Raw genomic sequence first — 21,659 nt, forward strand, 5'->3', positions numbered from 1 at the left:
AATTTTTTGCTCTCCGTGCTGGACGTGAATCGTGCTGGACAAACGCGTGTTGGACGTGAGGGTACTGTGTAAATATATATATATATATATATATATATATATATATATATATACAGTAAAAGTCCATTAATCCGAATGGCAGTGGACCGAAAATCATTCAGATTATCAGATTTTTCGGATTTTTGGCTGGGACCCCTAAGACACTTAATTTCATTTTTAAACTGAAATTTTACCAAATGGATCACTTTTCATTCATTCATAATACAATACAGCACATTTTAACATTACTTTACATACTGTACTGTATTACACAAATTTTTTACTTAATGATGTATTACTGAAGACACGAACTGTAATTGGTAAATTATGAGATGTTATGGGTTGTTTAACTCACCAGTAGAGTGTAGTGTTGAAAACAAAAGTTGTAGGTAGGTAAATCCAATTAGAGAGAGTAAGTCCAGGGTTAATAATAATAATATGCACGTATTGTAAAAGCACAATTCACTGTCAAAATATGGACAATTCCCCATCAGGACGATTCCCCGTCGTTTATTTACATATCAGTTTATTTAGCAACTACACTAGTTTTTGAATACTTGTACCTCTTCAAAGCCATTTCAAAATATACCCAGGATGTTGCAGTACCAATGGAAATTAATGGAGACAGCTATGGACGACACTAGAATATAATTCAAAGTCAACTACAGTGAGGTAGAAACAAGTTAATTATTGTCTAAAAGTGCAACTTATGATGTCCAAAGTCTACACTACTGAATGAACATAGACTTTGATAGATCCCCCTGAAAATTAGCTATTAAAGTATCAGTTAATCAGTAATAAGTATATTTACAGAATGATGGGGAATCGTCCAGGGTGCGAATTGTCCTGACGGCAAATAGTCCTGTTATTGTTGTGACGGCGAATTGTCGTTGCTCATGCACTTCAGCCAGTCAAGGATATCAGCCTGCCTGACAGCCTGCACATGTTTCTTGCAGAACTCGTTTCGCAAGATATGGAAACCGATCACCTCAGCACCATGGTAATGATTATTTTGTTCAACGAAATGCACCAGTTTATCAAAGTATACAGAAGCTTCCATCCATGAAACTTCCATGACCACACCGCTTGGCACTTCGGCTCTTTTGGCGCCCAGTTTGAATTTTTTAATTTTGATTTTTTTTACTTATGGAGTTTTTGTCAGCCTTCTTTAAAAATTTGGATTACTGGGACTTTCGGATTATCAGTGTTTGGATTAATGGACCTTTACTGTACAGTAAAACCTCGATATAATAGACTTCAATAGACCGGAATTCGCTTTTATTGGAATTGAGGAGCTACAGGACTAAATTCCTACATATCGGGAAAAGTCTGATAAACCCAGAAGCAGTCCAGACTTCCTGACCACTTCAGCTATGTTTATCACAATAAGGTAAGTAAAAACGGCCATACCACGTTGAGTACACCGCTTCCCGTCCGATCAGCGAAGTTAAGCAACGTTGGGTCTGGTTAGTACTTGGATGGGTGACCGCCTGGGAACACCAGATGCTGTTGGCATCCCTACGTGTCAAGTGGGGTTGGTGGAGGATTAGTGCCCCTCCCTGTAAAACAATTAACTCTAAGCCCTTGGCCACCACGTTTGGGATACATGGCGTCTGGCAATGAATGAATGAAAAAAGACATGTTTATCAGTGAACAGTACAGTCTTATTTTACATATTATACCATTTGATTACTCTTGTGAAGGTATAATACAGTACAGTACTGCAATGGTTGGTGCGATCCAGACTAATGTCTGATAAATCGGAAAAAGTCCGGAATAGCAGGGGGAAGTCCGAATGTCACTTTTATTGGAATTTCGCCTTTTTCGGAATGGTTTGGGCCCCAATTAGTCCGTTATAGTGAGGTCTCACTGTATATATATGTATAAAAGTCCAAAAGTCTGACCAGCCCAAGAATCAAACTCAGTTCTTCCAATTGTGAGCTGAACATAATGTACTAACTAATATACCATCAGCTCTCCCAGATGAGATGAGGTATAATGGTGACGGGTGATGGGGCAAGGCATGATGACCATGGTAAAACCTACCTGTGAGGTGTTGTGAGTGGGAGGATGTAAATCACTGATTCCTCTCTGAAGATCAATGTGGAATAGAGACATAAAAAGGGCTGGATGGGTGAAGATGAAAGTAGCTGGCAGGATGGGCTAAGATGATGGTGTGTGGTGGGACAGGATGTGGATAAGACACCAAGTGATGAAAGACTCTATAGGCTGACCAGTATGGGTGTGAAGATGGTTTAATTATGAAGAACAGGAGGGGTAAGAAGATGAGGATGAAGAGAGATGAAGATGAAGATCTCAAGATGTTGGTAAACACATCAAAACATAAGTATAACTTAAAAAGCCTCTTCTTCACAAACTAACCTGGAGGGTGTGAATATTGACGGATATTGGACGTATGTGGGATTTCTCAATCACTGCTCTCTGGTGCTGACTTCCAAAGAATCTTACATCATACATGTCATTGTCCTCCCGGATTACCTGCAAAAAATTAGTCAACACATTACAAGTAACTGTTAGGTATCAAATTACTGTGCTATAGTATCTCAATAATTTAAACAGTTTTATTTAATACCTTCGTGAGCTTTACTTGATGCAATATTGTCTGAAATTTCTGAGGATAATTCTGAAACCATGATCCACTACAGCAAGACTTCTCAAACTGTGGGTTACAACCCCAATGTAGGTTATGCAGGGGTCTCAGGTAAGTCACCAGATGACTTCTGAAAGTATAAATTACTGCATCTATGCAATATTAACACTGAAGCTAAACCAAACTTTCCTGTGTTACAGAGAACACACCATCAATCAACAGTATTAAAATTTTAACCTTAACAATTCAACGCCCAACTTGACAATAACTAGTGCTTGTTATGGCTTAAATTTGCATACCCATATTTCAGCATGCCCTTTTCCAAATCATACCCCCAAAATTGGCCTTTGATGGAGTAAAAATATACAGTGAGCTCTTGTTGTATGCATATAACTGGACCCTATGTGCAATTACTGTGAATTGCAAAACCTGAATACTTAAGTTTTTCACTGCAGCAAGAGTCATGGATACTAAAATAAATTCTGTTCGGTACAATATTATAGGACTTACAATGTTCCCACACTGCTGAATAGGGTGGATTGTGCAGTGGAAGACCCATTTTGGCAGACTGACCTAGGTGCTCATCGATTCGAATTTTCAGTAAGCGAATCGTGAAACCCACATACCCTGCTTGGCAACTGGGGCAAGCAAAAAGATAGACGATCGATGAGCACATGTCAGCTGGCATACGATCTTTAAAATGAAAGAAACTACTATTGTACAGTTGCGGACATATAAAACAGAAACACCCCTCCGCCAGCGAGGTGGTGGTAATGCTCTCCACATCTGGTAACACTGATAGGTATGGAACTTCACCAAGTTTTGCTCGGTTGCTAGAATGAACTGAACGCGGTGATCATTGTCACTGTGCACAGTTATTGGTGGTAATATAATATATAAGCAATGTTCCACCAGAAAATATACTGATAATAGCATGTCATGATTCTGGTAAGTTTTTATAATTATGTCACATAATACACTCTCTACATAATGGCAGTTATTATGAATGCCACAGATTTCATGGGTGGTACAGTTTCGAGTCATGAACCATGCAACGGTTAACAATTCATCATATAATCCACGGTTTTCAGCTTCCCCACAACTATCAATTAACAGAAAATTATCGTGACATCCATCCTCCCTACCGTGAACCAGACACTGGTAAACCTCTGAAATCAAAGCAAGTTTACTACATAGAGGAGGTGGCGTCACAGGAGGTGGCAGGGTAGGGGTGGGGAAGCTGGGAGACAGGAGGAGGTGGCTGAGGAAGGAGGCAATAATGGTCGAACTGGGGGCTGGAGGAGAGGGGTGATGGGGTAAGGGATGGTGGACTTTGGCTGACGACAGGAGCTACAGTGGGAGGGATAGATTACAAGGTGATGAACGGGCCAAATAATTGTTTCATGGAGAATACGGAATTTTACAGTCAGACAATGGAACATTATGTTGATATTGCCATGTGTTGTAATTGACCGTCATGGTTTGTAACAGTTCACAACACACCTTCCACTGGGTGACTCAGTACCTCTGTATTATGAGTATGGTGATTATTTGTTAATGTCAAAATATATGAAATGTCCCTACAGGTTGTCAGATGTTACAGGTGTTGTCATAGTGATTGGGAATTACTATTGTAACCTATTATGTAGTATCATCATGGATGATGACTGATATCGCAAACAGGGTAGGGACGAGCCTATATAAATTTTTCCTTCATCACCAATAAATATGCGCAGTCTGACAGTAATGATGGTCCCTATGGTTTTCATTAATATTTGTATGGCACCGATGTAAAGTAAAGGTGGTTTTACTTAACCCCATCATTAGGTGGTGAATCGTATATTGGGGTAGATTTAACATGTAAAGTAATGGGATGCATTTTTCAACCTTGGGTTTCCCCCCCCCCCAACCAAGTCCAAAACCCACCCAAATGAGCCCAAATACAAGTTTAAAGCCAATCTAAATGGCCTAATAGCTGAAAAAGAAGCTGACCTAAGCCAAACACCTGTAAATAACTCACTAAAACCAACAAACAAAATCTGAAAATTGTCAAACATAAGTCTAGAAAAAATCAAGCTTAGTAAACTGTACCCCAAAATGTCAATGTTCACCCTGCCTATGGCTAAAATACATTATTCTGAGTCTAAAAACAGTTTATAAATCAACCTAAACACACAATTTTAGTTTAAAATATAATAAAAATTGGTTAAAAAATATCAAACCCCACCGTTAAACAGGGGTCTGGCCATTGTTAGGCGGGGTATGATGGTATTTCTATCCCCATCATTAAGCTGGGGTATCACATCTAGGGGTATTGTATACTGAGGTATACCTGTATAACAAAACATGCTGATAGACTGTGTAACATACCAAAATCTGCATATGTTTAATGGCCTGACTATCATATTCCATAAAATTAACGTTAAACTACAACTGATTTGGCACCATGTCACCAGGAGTATCATTTATCCATCCCACCCTAGCTTCCTGCCACAATTCAATCTCCTCTACCCCATCACTCGTCTCCTGTAGAGCCCCCTCTCCTACCGGCCAGACCACTATTGCCCCCTCCTCATCCACCTTCCTCCTCCTGCCTCCTAGGTGTCCCACTCACTCTCCCCCAGTGGCGCCAACTCTTTTGAAATTGCATTGATTAAAGAGGTCTACCAGTTTCTGGTTCACTGTCAGGGTGGAAGGGGGTCACGGTAATTTTGTGATCATTATGACAGGTGCGGGAATGCAGATAACGTTACAATGGCTTATATGCTGGCCGTTGGTAAATGTAGTATAGTTCGTGATGTTTGTTGGAAGTCACACTTACGAAACCTGTGTGTCTCATATGAATAAAATATGAATAAGTATGGTGTGAAAGTATTTTACCACTATCATCACAAAATGTTGTTATTTTCAGGATACTGTATGGCAAAACATTGTTTATATACTACCAATAACTGCACAAAGCGACAATAATCACCACGTTTGGTTTGTTCGTGTGACCGAATGAAACCTGGTGAAGTTCCAAACTTATCAGTGTTACCAGATGTGGAGAGTATTACACCAGCTGGCTGGGGGACGGGATGTCTCTGATATGTATGAACTGTACCTAGCAGAATTCATTTTAGAATCCTAGATTCTTGCTCCAATGAAAGCCTAAGAATTTTAGAATCTCTGTATGTTGAATACATAAATTTAAGTGAAAAAATTTAACTGGTTCCAACATCCATAACTAGCTACTGTTTTATGACTCACAATTCCTCCTACCTAGGACATTTTCGGGCATTAAGTAAACAGCAATACACAAAACTGCATAATATAATACTGGACAGTATATTTTTATATTTCACATGAGAGAGACACAAAAGTACAGTGAAGATGTGAGACCATTATGTGGTAGTTTATATTCAATTGAAAAAAAAAAAAAAGGGGGAACTGCAACAACCTCAAAAAAATAAAGAATATCCTTTATGATACTACACCCACTGCAAATTGACTTAGGACCTACACACAGAACTGCTATGGGAGAGTTGTCTGTCTTTGCTTTGCATTTCCACCTCTACCAAGTGAATTTTTTGGGCAAGAAGTAACTGGCATCTCCTCTGGTGTTGGCGGGAGGTGGTGAAACACTCAGTACGTCAGTGTTTGCCCAGAAACGAGAGTGGGAGTATATGTTCCTGTTGCTCCAAGCTTCCATTCCCTCTTTTTTCGTATGCATTACTGTTTGCCCTGTTATTTTCCTAGAGCCGAGTTGTCATGCCTGGAAAGTACTGCTCAAGGGATGAATGAGAGGGTCCATATCATCGCATGGAGGCAGGATAATGTCCCTCTTAACACGATTTGTGAACATACTGGACGCACAAAATCAACCGTCGTGAAGATTCTTTCTGCAGCACACGGCCTGCCACCTGATGTTATACCAGAGCTCAAGCATGGCAGTGGAAAGAAGAGAACGACTTCCAGAGGTACAGATACGCTTCTGAAGAGGGAAGTAATAAAAAATCCTTGACTGACAGCAGCAGAAGAGAATGCATCCCCAGCTGTTACAAGACATCTTAATCTGAACTATCCAACACCACTTGCAGAAGGAGCTGGGTTTGCCAAGCCGTACCACAGCCAAGAAACCGCTTCTCACTGACCGCATGAAAAAGCAGCGAGTTCAGTATGCCAAGAAGTATGCACACTGGGCATGGGATAAGTGGAGAAAAGTTATGTTTTCTGATGAAAGCACATTTCAAGTGTTCCAGGCGCATTCTGCCAAGGTTCGTCGCCCTGCTTCCCGTAGTCGATATGACCCTGCTTACACGGTGCTGAGTGTTAAGCACCCACAATCAGTAATGGTATAGGGGTGTTCCTCAGGTGAAATGGGAAGGGGAGGCCTCTACTTTCTTCCTAAGAACTTGATGATGAATGGTGGCCAATACATTCAAGTTGTGAAAGATCATTTGTTAAACTTTTTTCCTAATTGTGGATGTGACTTTTTCATGCACGATTCAGCTCCATGTCACAAGTCAAGAAAGGTGACAAAATGGCTTCAGGGTAATCGGATTGAGGTCCTCGACTGGCCTGGCAACAGTCTGCATCTAAATCCGATAGAAAATTGCTGGGCAAAGATGAAGAAAATCATGGTAGAGAAGAAGACGCCCAATCTCGACAACCTCAGGACTGAACTGACAAATGTTTGGTGCAAAGAAATGTCCTTAGATTACTATAGAGATCTCAGTGATTCCATGCCAAAATGCATCCAACTGGTCCTGAAAAACAAGAAAAACATGATTTCATATTAATAAATGGCATTTCATGAACAAACATTGTGATATACTATGATTTCTTTGTTTTTTAATACCTTGTGGGGGAAGGTCCTTAGTCAATTTGCAGTAGCTGTAAATAGTAGTTAGACCCCAAGTTCATCTGCTTGTAAACCCAGGAGACTACAGGGTGAAGTTGCCTTCATCTACAGTCCCCCTACCTCCCTTTCTGGGGAGAGGGAGGGAGCTGAAAGGCGCTTGCATAACCAAGCAGAGGAGCTGTCAGTTTTGCCAGTGTCACTGCATGAAGGTGCCCCTTCCCTGCACCTGTACTTAAATAAATACTAAATACACAGTAGGTGGGGACACCCATCATCCACTCACTAATATATTGTTGCCTTCAGGTGATGCTATAAAGAATGACAAGCCAAATAACCACATGACACCTGGTGGTCTAGTGGGTTAACGGACTCTAACATGATGCAGCCCATAAAGGTTTCCAACTATGAGATGGTTGGAGCTTCTTGCTCACATAATGTCATTCACAGGCAAATGGAGTTGGTCACCCTTGCCTTGAATGTCAGGATTAAGTAGCCTAGCCCAGGCTCCTACACTCCTGACAGACCAAAAAAAAGGATGAATGATAGATGGTGTAAATGATTAAACATTAACAGAAAAGTATAAAATCATATCATGTACATAAATGGAAGAATAGAGAGCAGTGGGGGGGCAACTGGGCAGATATGATTTGGAGCACATGGAGGAAGTGGAAGGCATGTGTGTGATATTCAAAGAAGAAATCTGTGAAGCATATCAGGTAGTGTGTGGAGTGAAGAGGAAACATAAAGGGGTGCAAAGGACAGCACAGTGGAATGATGAGGCAAAAAGAGCTATGGCAGAGAAGAAACCATATAGTAATTGGATGGAAAGTAAAGGAGTGGGGGAAGTGCAGAGACAGAAAAAGTTATACTGCATATAGCAAAGCTGAGAGGTGAAAATACTTGGATGAAAAGAATGAATGGGGAATTAGGAAGAGACCTGAGTGTAAAAAGGAGGGAATGTAAGAAACTGTTGTGGATGGAGGTCAAGAAGGTATGGCATGGTAAAATGGGAAACAGTAGAAGAGTGAAAAATAAAAATATCAGAATGTTCATGGAGAAGAGAGAAAAAGTGAGCAGAAGGAGGAACACTTTGGAGATTATTAAATATAAAAAACAAAAGTGGCACAAATGTATGTGGATGGTGAATGGTTGGGAGAAAAAGACAAGCAAGCAGAGATGAAGAGATCAGAAGTTTGCAGGTATAAGAAGCAATGAAGAGAGTCAAAATGGAGAAAGCTCCAGGAAGTGATGGAGTGTGTGGTGAAATGCTGAAATAAAAGGGAGAGTTAATGACAGAATGGAAATGGAAGATATGCAGACTGTCTTACGAGGAACGTAAGGTCTCAGATAAATATAAGTCACATATGTTCCCCAATACACAGGAAAATTGGAAAGAAACATGTGGCAATCACAGAAGGATTTGTCTCCTCAGTATAACAGAAAAAAATTAAGACAGGATACTTATAATCACAGTCAGGGAAATAACCTGGGAATTAGTTGGAGAAGAGCAAGGGCTTTTAGGAAGGAAAGATGATATGAGGACCAAATTTTCATTCTAACAAGCTTAGAGGTATTAATTGCAGAAGGGAAAGAGGTTGTATGCTGCCTTCATGGATTTGCAGAAAGCAAAGATATTAAAAATATAGATGAGGAAGTTACTAAATGCACGCCCTCGCCCAACACACACACACACACACACACGGAAGCATAGCCACAGCCACCTGCCTCTAAAATGCACATGCACCAAACTACTGAAGCAAAAATGTTTAATTTAAAACTGAGTTTTCTCTGACCATGACCATGTATGCACAGAGTTGTTTCATTTCAATTATAATGGCTCCAACATGCTTGCACACTACAGCCTTGGTCCCCTAATGGCAGCTCTCCATGCTGTTTGATCTCTGGCAGCCTCCCTATTCAGTCCCTTATCCCTGAGGTCACTCTCTATGACCTAGTCCCAGGTCTTTTTTTGGTCTGACTCTCGCAACCCTACCCCCAGCATTAATACTTGTCACTTTCTGCACCTGTCTTGTCATCTCACATCCTCTCCACATGCCCAAACCATTTCAATCTACCTCTCCTCATTACAACACCAATACACTCCACTCCCATCCTTTCATCGTAAACCTAGCCCCCCCAGGCCTCACATTCAAGGATGCATTGCACATTCACCTAATCACTGTCATTTCTGTATGTCTGAGCCTGCAAATGTCCTCTACCTTTGCTCTCCAGGTCTCACTACCATACAGCATTACACTCCTAGCACATGCCGCATACAAATATCCCTTAGCACAGAGGGAGAGAGCCCTCTCAATGTCAGGAGAGGCAATAGCTTCCTGAACTTCTTCCAACCACTCCTCACTCTGGTCACAGAGCTATCTCCAGCCCCACCACCAGCACATTACATGTCTCCCAAGTACTGTAAAGTGTTTAACATTATTTTGGTGTTGGGCTAGAGTCCAGCCACAAGCAAGAATACAAGATTTTTATTATTTCACTTTGGTGGTGGCCAATGCTGTATCTAATTGACTTCTTTGTATTATTTAATAATATATTTAATTAACCCCTACAGTCCTATGTCCAACAATCATCAGTTTCTGAACTTGGTACACAAAGTCCTAAGGCTGATGATCGTGGCGAGGTTACAAAAAACTGAAAAGCTGTAACCCCGCCTCTTTTATGACATAAATGGTACCAAGCCAATGGAAACTAAGAGGTGAGGTGGTGGAAGGAATCATCCGGCCCCCTCCTTGGGTGTGAGGAGGGATCCTCCTGCACGACATCTCTCCACCTGCTTCTGTCCCATTGGATCCTGCCCCATGTGTCCCCTCCCACCCAAACTACCTCCCATACCCCCCTCTAGACTGCACTGGCTGTGCATGGCAGGCATAGTCCCTCTCTTTCCCCACCTCCTGATGCCGCTCCACACTCCCTCCACCTCCCTATTACCCCTTATGACGTCCCATTCTTGCTCATAGTGAGGAGAGACTTTTTTTATTTTTGATGGTTGACAGTGTGGTAACGAGTGGTTCTGACTCTGGAGAAGAAGAGGGAGATACTGGATAAGTGGACGTGGGATAGTCAACGTCACGCATCCTCCATGAATTCAACCTGGCCTGCTCTACATTGTTTGATATTAAGAGATCCCAGGACAAGCTCACCCAGTACACGGCTGACTTCGCATCGGAGACCAAACACAACGTGGAGAGGAAGGTTATGTTCACTCACCGATTTGCAGAAATCGAACGCTCCAAGCTGATTTGGTACTGACAACAACGTGCTGCTGGTGTGATGGCGCGTGGTACAGAGTTGAAGGCTGCTGCTGAGAAGTTTGCAAGGTTACACAACACACTAGACTTCAAAGCATTAGAGGGCTGACTTCTTGCTTTCAAGTTACGGCATGGCCTTGCCAACCGTAAGGCCCATGGCGAAGCTCTGGATGCCAACAAGGAGGGAGTAGAGGAGTTGCAGCAGAAGGTGAAGGACTTTATCGACAGGGAGGGCCTCACTCTCAGTCAAGTTTACAACGCTGACGAAACTGGTCTATTGTATCGCTCGATGCCAACGAACACTCTAGCAGAGGTGATGGAGAAGCATGTACCTGCAAGCAACAGATATCTGCTTTGTGTTGTGCCAATGCTAACGGCTTGCACCAGCTCAAGCCCATTATTGTTGGCCGTGCAAAACCGTCTCAGTGTCTTCGTGGGGTGATGGATGTCCTTCCTGTTGTTTGGTACCAATCTGTGAAGGCTTGGTTCACAGCCAAGATCTTCAAAGACTGGTTTCACCGCCACTTCGTCAAGGAGGTAATCCATTAGCAGGGGAACACACTGGGAATCCCGTGCGACCAGGTAAAGGCCCTCCTTCTTCTGGACAATGCACCTGTGCATCCTTCCAACAAGGACTTGGTGGCTAAGAATGGCTGTATTAGGTGCATGTTCTTGCCACCAAATACTACTGCTCTCACCCAACCAATGGACCAAAGAGTGACTGTGGCAATGAAAAGGTTGTACCGAAGGAAGTTCCTGGATGAGATGATGGATGTTCTCGAAGACGAGGACGAGCGCAGGGAGGGACGGAACACGCAAGGCCAGCAGACTGTGGAAAACATTTGCCACTACAACACCAAGTCAGCCATCTACAACTGGGCCAGTGCATGGAGGGAAGTCTCTGTCAAGACTATGGAAAGTGGTTGGTCTCGTCTGCTTCACGAAGCTGAAGTGTTGCACTTTTCTAGGTTTTGACGCAGATGACTTCCATACACGTCTTCATGCAGTTGGCAACAATGTTGATGTGGACAATGTGCGTGAGTGGCTGGATGACAACAAGGGTGATCCTGGGTATCAGATCATGTCTGATATCGAGATCATATCTTCAGTTGCCGGTACAAGTACCCAGCTTGAAGATTCCGGCAAGGACAGAGACGATGATGTGGACTCCTCTCAGTGTGCCACTACTCCAGCCATCCCCAAGCTGAGTGCACTCCGGGAGCACGTTGAGTTCGTTCTCGACTACCTGGAACACCCAGACCGTGACAGGGAGATGGGACCCTTGGGACTTGTGGAGGAAGTGCGCGCTTTCGGGCAGCACATCATCAGTCGCCAGAATCACCGTTCCTTAAGTTAATCAACCATTGACACTTTCTTCAGGCCCGTGACCCCCGCCGTGCCCAGCCCTGGCTCCACACCACTGCCTCCCCAGGACAGGCCTTCCACCTCCGAACCACAGCCCGGCACATCAGCCATGGTGGAGTCGTCACTGGATGTGAGTCTGCGCCTGTCTTCGGGATCATCTACAGTGAATAGTCCATCACCATGACCCAGCGACATGCCCCTCGGCCACTGCAACACCTACTCTTGGACTCTGACAGTGAATAAACAGCAAAAACTTGCCACAAGATCACATGGGAATTTATAGCATTGTGCAGTGTAAAGAAAACAATGCGCAGTGTTAAAAAATTAGAATTCAGAGTGTAGAGACTTAAGTGCAGAGTGCAACACTGTTGAAAGTCAAGTACAGTAGAGCGCAAGTGAGAAAAGAATGCGCATTGTTAAGAAATTAGAATTCAGAGTGAAAAGGCTTCAGTGCAGTGCAGAGTGAGAAAAGAATGAGCAGTGTTAAGACATGAGTACAGAGTGCAAATGATTAAGTGCATTGCATCACTGGATTACCGTAGGTGCTTCAGGTGCACCTTATTGCTGTCAGTGTCTGAGAGGGGGCAGGTTATTCATCGCAACTGCCACGGACTTGTTGTAAGTACCCCGGATACTGCTAAATACTGTACAGTATTTTCCAGACTCACCTCTAAATCCTCATTCTCTGGTTCCTTTTCATTTATTTCATGCTTTCTGTCCCTTATTTGTGTGATTAGGGTCTTAAATGGGTGTTCTGCAGGTCTGGTGGGGAGTTATGTAGAGTTAGGCTGGGTTAGGGTCCATAAGTAGCTGTCCAGGAGGCAGGGGCCAACTAACCGCATGGACCCACTTTCTGGACATGCCTTTGGCTTTATCCATTAATCCATCAAGGAGCTCCGTTAAAGTTAATCCGCCAATTCCGCCGTTAATTAACGAAAAGTAACCGTTAATCCGTTACTTTTTTAAAATGTTAACTTGGCTAATCACTAATTTGACAGTCCACTAATCTGCTACTTGCTAATTTTTGTTTTTTACATATGCAACTCAGTTTTCCTTTATAAAAGACACTCTTAAAGCTAGAAAAGTTTTATTAATACCCCAAAATATTTAAAAAATACAGTTAGAATTCAAAATTAATAGAAATGCAAAAGACACAATCACTCAATTTAGTTATCACTACTCCTCCTCTATTTCTTCTTTGAGTCCTACCTCACAGGCAGGCGCTCATTCCCTTCCAAAAACATCACTCACAGACAACTGAGACAAGGGGATAGACTCTTGCGATGTACTTGATTGAGATGCCATCACTTTGAGTCTATGATCACTTCACAGTCCAAAGTTCTGTTGGCTTAGAGAAACTATGATACTATCAATCTGATGATTTAAATGACGATTTAAAACGCTTCTGACCTAAAGTGACCTGTAACAGGAAAATAAATAACGGATTAACGGAAATCAGTGGAAATTTTAATGGAAGTTAACGATAATCTGTTAACTTAAAAAAAATAATTAATGGATTAACACGTTAATACAAAAATTAGCTCCGTTATTAACGGATTAATGATTGATGAGTTAATGCCCACCACTGTATACATATATATATATATATATATATATATATATAACGTTGGGTCTGGTTAGTACTTGGATGGGTGACCGCCTGGGAACACCAGATGCTGTTGGCATCCCTACGTGTCAAGTGGGGTTGGTGGAGGATTAGTGCCCCTCCCTGTAAAACAATTAACTCTAAGCCATTGGCCACCCCGTATGGGATACATGGCGTCTGGCAATGAATGAATGAATGATATATACAGTACAGTAATCACTCCAATATCAGACGTAATACAGCCATAGGTAGGTCCGGATATTGGTTCTGTCCGGATATTGGGCCCCAGCTTATGGACTTGTACTTATGGACCCTAACTCAGAGAAACACCTATACAACTCCCTCTGGACCTGCATAGCACCTATTTAAGACCCAAATCACACCAATAAGGCACATAAATGACTGAAATAAATCCAAAGGAAACATAAAATGAGGGTTTAGGAGTATGTTCATACATTAATAAACATTCTGGTACTTATGGACCCTAACCTAGCCTAACTCAGAAAAACACATTCCTACTGCACATGCATAGCTCCTAACACCCTATTCACACCAATAAAGGACATTAAAGAGTGAAAAGAGGTAAGTATAGTATGGAAAAAAGTACAGTATGAAACATTCTGGCTACTTACAGCAAGTCCCTGGCCACCTCGATGAATAACCGCCTCCTCTCGGACTCTGACAGTAAGAACGATTTCCTGCAGCACTTGCAGTACACTGTTCCTGAGGTCTTGCACTGAACTTAGTCAATAACACACAAAAGTCCGTTCTCTTCACAGTGTGCACTTTTGTCCAAATAATGCTCCATTGTAACTTACTAAGTGTTGCACTTTAACTTTTCCCATTCATATAATTTTCCAAAGCCAAAACAAACAAGTCTATTTACGTTAAATTTTGTTTTTATTGAGTCTTTTCTCTCACAACTTTAAATCCTTAACACAACACACTGTTTTTTTCACTGCACAACACTCTAAATTCCCGTGTGGTCTGGTGGAGAAGTTCTTGCTGTTTATTCACTGTCAGAGTCCGAGAGTATCACTGGCAGGCGACCTAGGGGTGCATCACTGGGTCGTGGTGATGGCGTACCCACTGCAGACAACTCTGAAGACAGCCGCAAACTCACGTCGAGCGGTGACTCCACCATGGCTGATGTGCTAGGCTGTGGCTCGGAGCATGAGGGCCTGGCTTGGGGAGGCAACAGAGTGGAGCCAGGGCTGGGCACAGCGGGGGTCACGGGCCTGAAAAAACTGTCAATGGTTGATTGACGCAATGACCGATGATTCTGACGATTGATGATGCGCTGCATGAAAGCACGCACTTCCTCCACGAGTCCCAAGTGCCCCATCTCCCTGTCGCAGTCCGGGTGTTCCAGGTAGTCTAGGACGAACTCTAGATGTTCCCGGAGTGCGCTCAGCTTGGGGATGGCTGGAGTAGTGTCCTGCTGAGAGGAGTCCGCATCATCGTCGCCTTCAGCGTCGGAATCTTCAAGTTCGGTACCGACACCTGCAACCGAAGACGCGATCTCGATATCAGACAACGTCTGATACCCAGGATCGCCCTCGTTGTCATCCAACCACTCACAAACATCGTCCACATCTACATCGTCGCCGTGTGTACGTAGCCGTGCATGGAAGTCATCCACATCAAACCCTAGAAAATCGTACTCCACATCCGTTCCGAGAAGCAGACGAGACCAACCATTTTCCAGAGTCTTCACAGGGACTTCCTTCCATGCACTAGCCCAGTTGTACAGCGCAGACTTGATGTTGTAGCGGTGAAGGTTTTCCGAAGTCCACTTGCCTCGTGTGTCCCTTCCCTCCCTGCGCTCGTCCTCGTCCTCGAGAACAACCATCACCTCGTCCAGGAACTTCCGACGGTATAGGAGCTTTGTTGCCACGATCACTCCTTGGTCCAATGGTTCGATGAGAGCAGTCGTATTAGGTGGCAGAAACATGCACCTAATACGGCCATTTTCAGCAACCAAGTCCTTGTCGTACGGGTGGGCAGGTGCATTGTCGAGCAGAAGGAGGGCCTTTACCTGGTCGCACGGGATTCCCAGTGTCTTCATCTGGTAATGGATGACCTCCTTGACGAAGTGAGGGTGAAACCAGTCTTTGAAGATCACAGCTGTGAACCATGCCTTCAAAGAATGGTACCAGATGACAGGAAGGACATCCATCACCCCACGAAGGCACCGAGGCTGCTTTGCACGGCCAACAACAACGGGCTTAAGCTGGTGCATGCCATTAGCACTGGCACAACACAAAGCAGATATCCGTTCCTTGGAAAGCTTGCAGCCAGGTACACGCTTCTCCGTCTCCTCGGCTAGAGTGTTCGTTTGAAGCGAGCGATAGAATAGGCCAGTTTCGTCAGCATTGTAGACTTGACCGAGAGTTAGGCCCTCCCTGTTGATCAAGCCTTTCACCTTGTGCCGAAACTCGTCAACTCCATCATCGTTAGCGTCCAATGCTTCGCCATGTGCTTTACGGTTGGTAAGGCCATGCCGCAACTTGAACGCGAAGAGCCAACCCTCGGACGCCTTGAAGTCTAGGGCGTCGTGAAGCCTGGCGAACTTCTCAGCAGCAGCCTTCAGCTCCGTTCCACGTACCATCACACCAGCAGCATGTTGTTGTCGACACCAAATCAACGTGGATCAGTCGATTTCTGCAAACTTGGGGGTAAACATAACCTTCCTTTCCACGCTGCGTTTGCTTCTCGACGAGAAGTCAGCCATGTACTGCATGAGTTTGTCTTGGGACCTCTTGATATCGAACAAAGTAGACCGGGCCAGGTTAAACTCGCGGAGAATGCGGGAAGAAGACCACCCCGCATCTACTTTCTCCAATATCTCCCGTTTCTTCTCCAGAGTCAACACCACTCTCTTCCTTTTCTCAGGTGGTGGGGCCATCATCACACACACTAAGAGGAGGCCCGAGAGCAGCAGGTAGGGCACCACCACAAAAGCGATCACGTGGGCAGCCATTACGACGAGCGTGCAATCGCGTCGAGAGACAGGCGGAAAGTGGGGAGGATGCAGCGGCGCTCTATCGGACGTCGGAGGAATGACACGCCAAAACAATGCTCTCCCGCGCCGTGCGCGGTAAATTCAAATTACGGCCATTATTTTTTTTTTTTTTTTTTTTTTTTTTTTTTTTTTTTTTTAAATCCCAGGACGATTATGTCCGGGTAGTGGGGATGTTCAGTTATTGGGCGTCCGGATATTAGAGTAATTACTTATATATATATATATATATATATATATATATATATATATATATATATACGGTATATATATATATATGTATATATATATATATATATATATATATACATATATATATATATATATTTATGTATAAACGGTGTATATATATATATATATATATATATGTACAGTATACACAGTAAAACTTCAATATAACAGACTTCAATAGACCGGAATTCGCTTTTATCAGACTTGAGGAGGTACAGGACTAACTTCTTACATATTGGAAAATGTCCGATAAAGCCAGAAGCAGTCCGTACTGCCTGACCACTTCAGCTATGTTCACCACATTAAGGTAAATAAAAGTCATGTTTGTCAGTGTACAGTACTGTATTATTATATATATTATACCATTTGATTAATGTTGTGAAGGTATAACACAGTACAGCACTGCAATAGTAGCAAAAACAGTTTAAAAACCATTGGTGCAATCCGAACTAATGCCTGATAAATCAGAAAAAGTCCTGATTAGCAGGGGGAAGTCCGGATATCGCTTTCATCGGAATTTCGCTTTTTTCAGAATGGCCTGGGCCCCAATTAGTCCGTTATAGTGAGGTCTTACTGTATATATATGTTGGTAAGTGGGGGCGCCATCATCCACTCACTCAATGCAGTTCTGTTTCGCATGTATTTTATTTCCTCTCTTCCTTCCTTCCTTTTCTGTTTTTCTTTTCTTCTTTCCTCATTTTTCTGCCTACAGGAGACTTTACACTCTCTCTTCTGTCTTTCTATCCTTCACTCTTTCCTCATCCTTTTGTCTATGGGTGACTCTACACTGAGTGACAAGCCAAATGGTTTCCTGCACACCAGGAAATCATTTACTTAGGTCGGTGGTAACCATATAACCACATCATGGCAACTGGAGGTTTAGTGGGTAATTAAGGGGCTCCAATCGGATTGAGCTGGTGTAGGTTTATATCCAAGGGGTGGTTGGGGTTTATTGCTCACATAATGCCACTTAGGGATGGGTGAGGCTGGTCATTCCTATCTTCAATGTCAAGACCAACTTGCCTAGCTCCGGGCTCCTATGCTCCTAATGGGGTGGCATAGGACTGGATGATGACTGGATGGATATATATATATATATATATATATATATATATATATATATATATATATATCTATATCCACATACACACTCAAACCTCGAGTACCACGGGCAATAGGGACTGGACAACGACCGTGGTACTCAAATCCGCGTCACTCAGACAGTATGTTTACATGAATAATGGTACAATATGTTCTGGCAACTTTCCAAAGCGCTCATTTTTACCCCTTCTTACCACCTACCCCCACGTAAAGTACCTCCACTTGCACCCACCATCAGGTAAAACGCTGAAACAGATATAACTGTTGTAATTAAAAACATCAATGGTATTAAAAATAGCATAAACAAAAACAGAAGTTGGGCTGGGTACCCTTTTGTTGCTACATAGCTCTCCGGTATTTTCCTCCTTCCCTCCACCCCCAATGTTGTTATATAAGTTTCACCTTCTCTTGTATCATGTGGCTTTCAGGAGAGACCTTAGGCTGTATTGTTAGACGAAAATTTATGGGTCTGTCAATTTTAGGGGACGAAATAGAATGAAAATTTGTGCTAACCAGAAAAAATTAGTTTCATCCATGTGTTCTCGTGAGTTAGCATTCAGTTTCACATTCTTCATTCGATATCGCGCTTCTCAACACACTGTGAACAGGCTAAGCATATGGCTAAACTTCTCAGTCAGTCTGAAATTTGTTGGGAAGAAAGATACCGATGTGAAGAATGTGAAACAGAAAGCTAACTCTCGAGAACACATGGATGAAAGAGTACTTTTTTCTGGTTTGCAAACATTTCTGTTCCATTTTGTCCCCTAAAACTGCCAGACCCATAAATTTTAGTCTAACCATACGACCTAACATCTTTCCCAAAGGCCACATGATACAAGAGAAGGCGAAACTTTGACAACCTTATGGATGGGGGGTGGGGGAAGAGTGCCGGGAAGCTACGTATCAACACAAGGGTACCCAGCCCGACTTTTGTTTTGTTAATGCTATTATTTATGCCACTGATGTTCTTAATTACAGAAGTTATATCTCTTTCACTGTTTTACCCAATGGTGCGTATAAGTGGGGGCAATTTATGTGGGGTAAGGTGGTAAGAAGGGGTAAAAGTGAGAGTTTTCTTTCTTTGACGCTCCACATAACGCCCTATAAACTTCTCAGTCAGTTTCAGGACGACATATAAACTTTCACAGCTGCCAGGTTCGCATCACTTCCTATGCACGATCTCTATCTTCTCCCAGTCCTTCCAAATCGATATGATGATGCTTTCATTCATGTCATTCTTTTTTGCCATTTAGGTAAACGTATACTTTACTTCAAGTGGTAGAAGGACCTTACCAATTCAATTCATATTCCTCTAGTCAGTTTTCTATATTTTTCTGACAATTTCCAGGGTGGTAAAGTACCTCTTCCCGCTGATAAATTTCTCACTTTTTGTCATCACATTCCTTAAGCCGTACCTATGACTGTCTTGACGTACTTAGAGATGGTTTTCATCTCCCAACTTCCCAACTCGATGCTAGGTTAGGTTAGGGTAAATTATTTGGTATACTTAAGTGGTAGGTGGTGGCGACCATCATCTACTCACTTGATGTAGTGCTGCCTACTTCTTCTTTAGCTTTTATCATTCTTTTTCTGTGCCTGCCCTCCTCTCTTCCTGTTTCTCAAATTTTTCCTTTCACAACTTACTGCTTTTCTTTCTTTTACAGGTGTCTTTACATTGAGTGACAAGCCAAATGGTTTCCTGTAAGCCAAGAAACCATTTATAATGCTGGGTGGTAACCATATAACCAAACCATACGTGCTCCCTACATGTCAGCAAGTGGGTTGGTGGAGGGTTAGTATCCCTACCCGTAAATCAAATAACTCAAAGTCAAATGGCCACCCCTTACGGGATTATGGCATCTGGAAATAGATACATAGATAGTTAAGTTAGGTTAGGTCAAGTTTCGTTAAACACTTAGGTTAGGACAGGCCCTTTTGCCATAACCCTGATGAGGCAAACAAGCTGACACAGTGGAACACAGCTAAAAAAAATGGGGAAACAGATTTAGCATGAAACGTTTATTTACCACCCAGAAGAAAGAGTTATATGTAGAAAGAAAGAGAGAGGTAAAAAGATTAGTAAGAGAGAGTAAGAAGAGAGTGGATGAGGAATTTGGAAGGAATTTGAGTGTAAAGTGGAGGGACTGTAAGATAATGTTCTGGAAAGAGGTGAAGACAGTAAGACAGGGTGGAAGTGAAGTTGGCAGGGAAGCGAAAGATAAAAATGGTAGATTACTAGGTGAGAATGGAGAAAGAGTGAGCAGATGGAGAGAACACTTTAAGGAATTGTTGAACATACAGGATGGAAGTGATGCCAGTATAAGTGGCTGGGGAATGGCTGGGAGAAGGAGGGAGGTGAGAAGACAGGAAGAAATCAGTAGGATAGAAGTTGTGGAAGCAATGAAGAAAGTTAAATTGGGGAAAGCCCCAGGAACTGATGGAATATGTGGTGAGATGCTGAAGCATGGGGGAGAGACAGCAGTAGAATGGATGTGGAAGATGTGCAGATTGGCCTGGGAGAAAGGTAGAGTTCCGGAGCATTGGAAGTCAGGTATAATTATTCCCTTGTACAAAGGAAAAGGGGAAAAAGAAGTGTCTGGTAATCATAGGGGCATTTGTCTTCTTAGTATAATAGGAAAAGTGTATGGTAGGATACTTATTGACAGAGTTAGGGAAATAACAGAGTTAGGGAAATAACACAACCTCTTCCCTTCCTTTAGGAAGGGACGAGGTTGTGTAGATCAGATATTCATTCTTAGATCTTTTGTGGAAAAGTTTCTAGAGAAGGAACAGAAGTTGTATGAGGCTTTCATGGATTTGGTGAAAGCATATGACAGGGTGGTTAGACAAGGATTAAGGAAAGTATTAAGAATATATGGAGTAGATGGGAAGTTGTTAAATGCTGTGAAGAGTATGTATGATGGTGCTAAGGCTGCAGTGCATGTGGATGGTGAACTGAGTGAATTTTTCTCTTTGAAGGTTGGGTTGAAACAGGGATGTGTCATGTCTCCATGCTTGTTCAATCTGTACATGGATGGGGTAATAAAAGAGGTACAAGGTAGGGTAGTGGATGTTGGAGTGGCCCTGGTGAGAAAGGGTAGTGTTTGGAAACTCCCTGTACTCTTGTTTGCAGATGATACTGTGTTGTTGAGTGAAGACGAAAGGGAGCTCTAAGGCTTGGTGGATGAGTTTGGGAGAGTGTGTAAGAAACGGAATCTAAAGGTGAATGTAGGGAAGAGTAAAGTGATGGTCTTTGAGAGAGGTGAAGTCAGTTAATGTACAGCGAGGTTGGATGGTGAGGAATTGGAAAATGTGAGTACTGTATGTTTAAGAACTTGGGTAGTGTCATGAGTAAGGATGGAGGTTTAGAGGTTGAAGTGCTTGAATGGGTACAGCAGGGAAGAAAGGTTGCTGGTTCCTTGAAAGAAGGGATAAGAAACAGGGAAGTGAGCATGGAAGTGAAAAAGTTACTACATGACAGTATTGTGATACCAACTCTAACGTATGGAAGTGAAGCTTGGATGTTGTTGGAAGGGCACAAGTCAAGAGTGAGAGCAGTGGAAATGAGTTAT

The 21,659-nt window shown here is 42.7% G+C and overlaps 1 protein-coding gene and 1 non-coding gene across 2 annotated transcripts in view; one reads left to right on the forward strand and one right to left on the reverse strand.

The window, feature by feature from the left end:
- LOC145401213 (zinc finger MYND domain-containing protein 11) overlaps window positions 1–21,659 on the reverse strand; it is a 643,482-nt gene that overhangs the window by 204,817 nt on the left and 417,006 nt on the right. The window contains exon 9 of the mRNA XM_080273521.1: window positions 2,422–2,538. Coding sequence (XP_080129647.1) covers window positions 2,422–2,538 — 117 coding nt within the window. The remainder of the gene's footprint in view (window positions 1–2,421; window positions 2,539–21,659) is intronic.
- Window positions 1,436–1,554, forward strand: LOC145401544 (5S ribosomal RNA). The gene has a single exon (XR_013897633.1). It is a non-coding gene; the product is annotated as a 5S ribosomal RNA (ribosomal RNA).

The sequence above is a fragment of the Coenobita brevimanus genome, chromosome 55, assembly GCF_032717465.1.
Source record: "Coenobita brevimanus isolate Jiangsu-jjx chromosome 55, ASM3271746v2, whole genome shotgun sequence".
Lineage (NCBI taxonomy): Eukaryota > Metazoa > Arthropoda > Malacostraca > Decapoda > Coenobitidae > Coenobita > Coenobita brevimanus.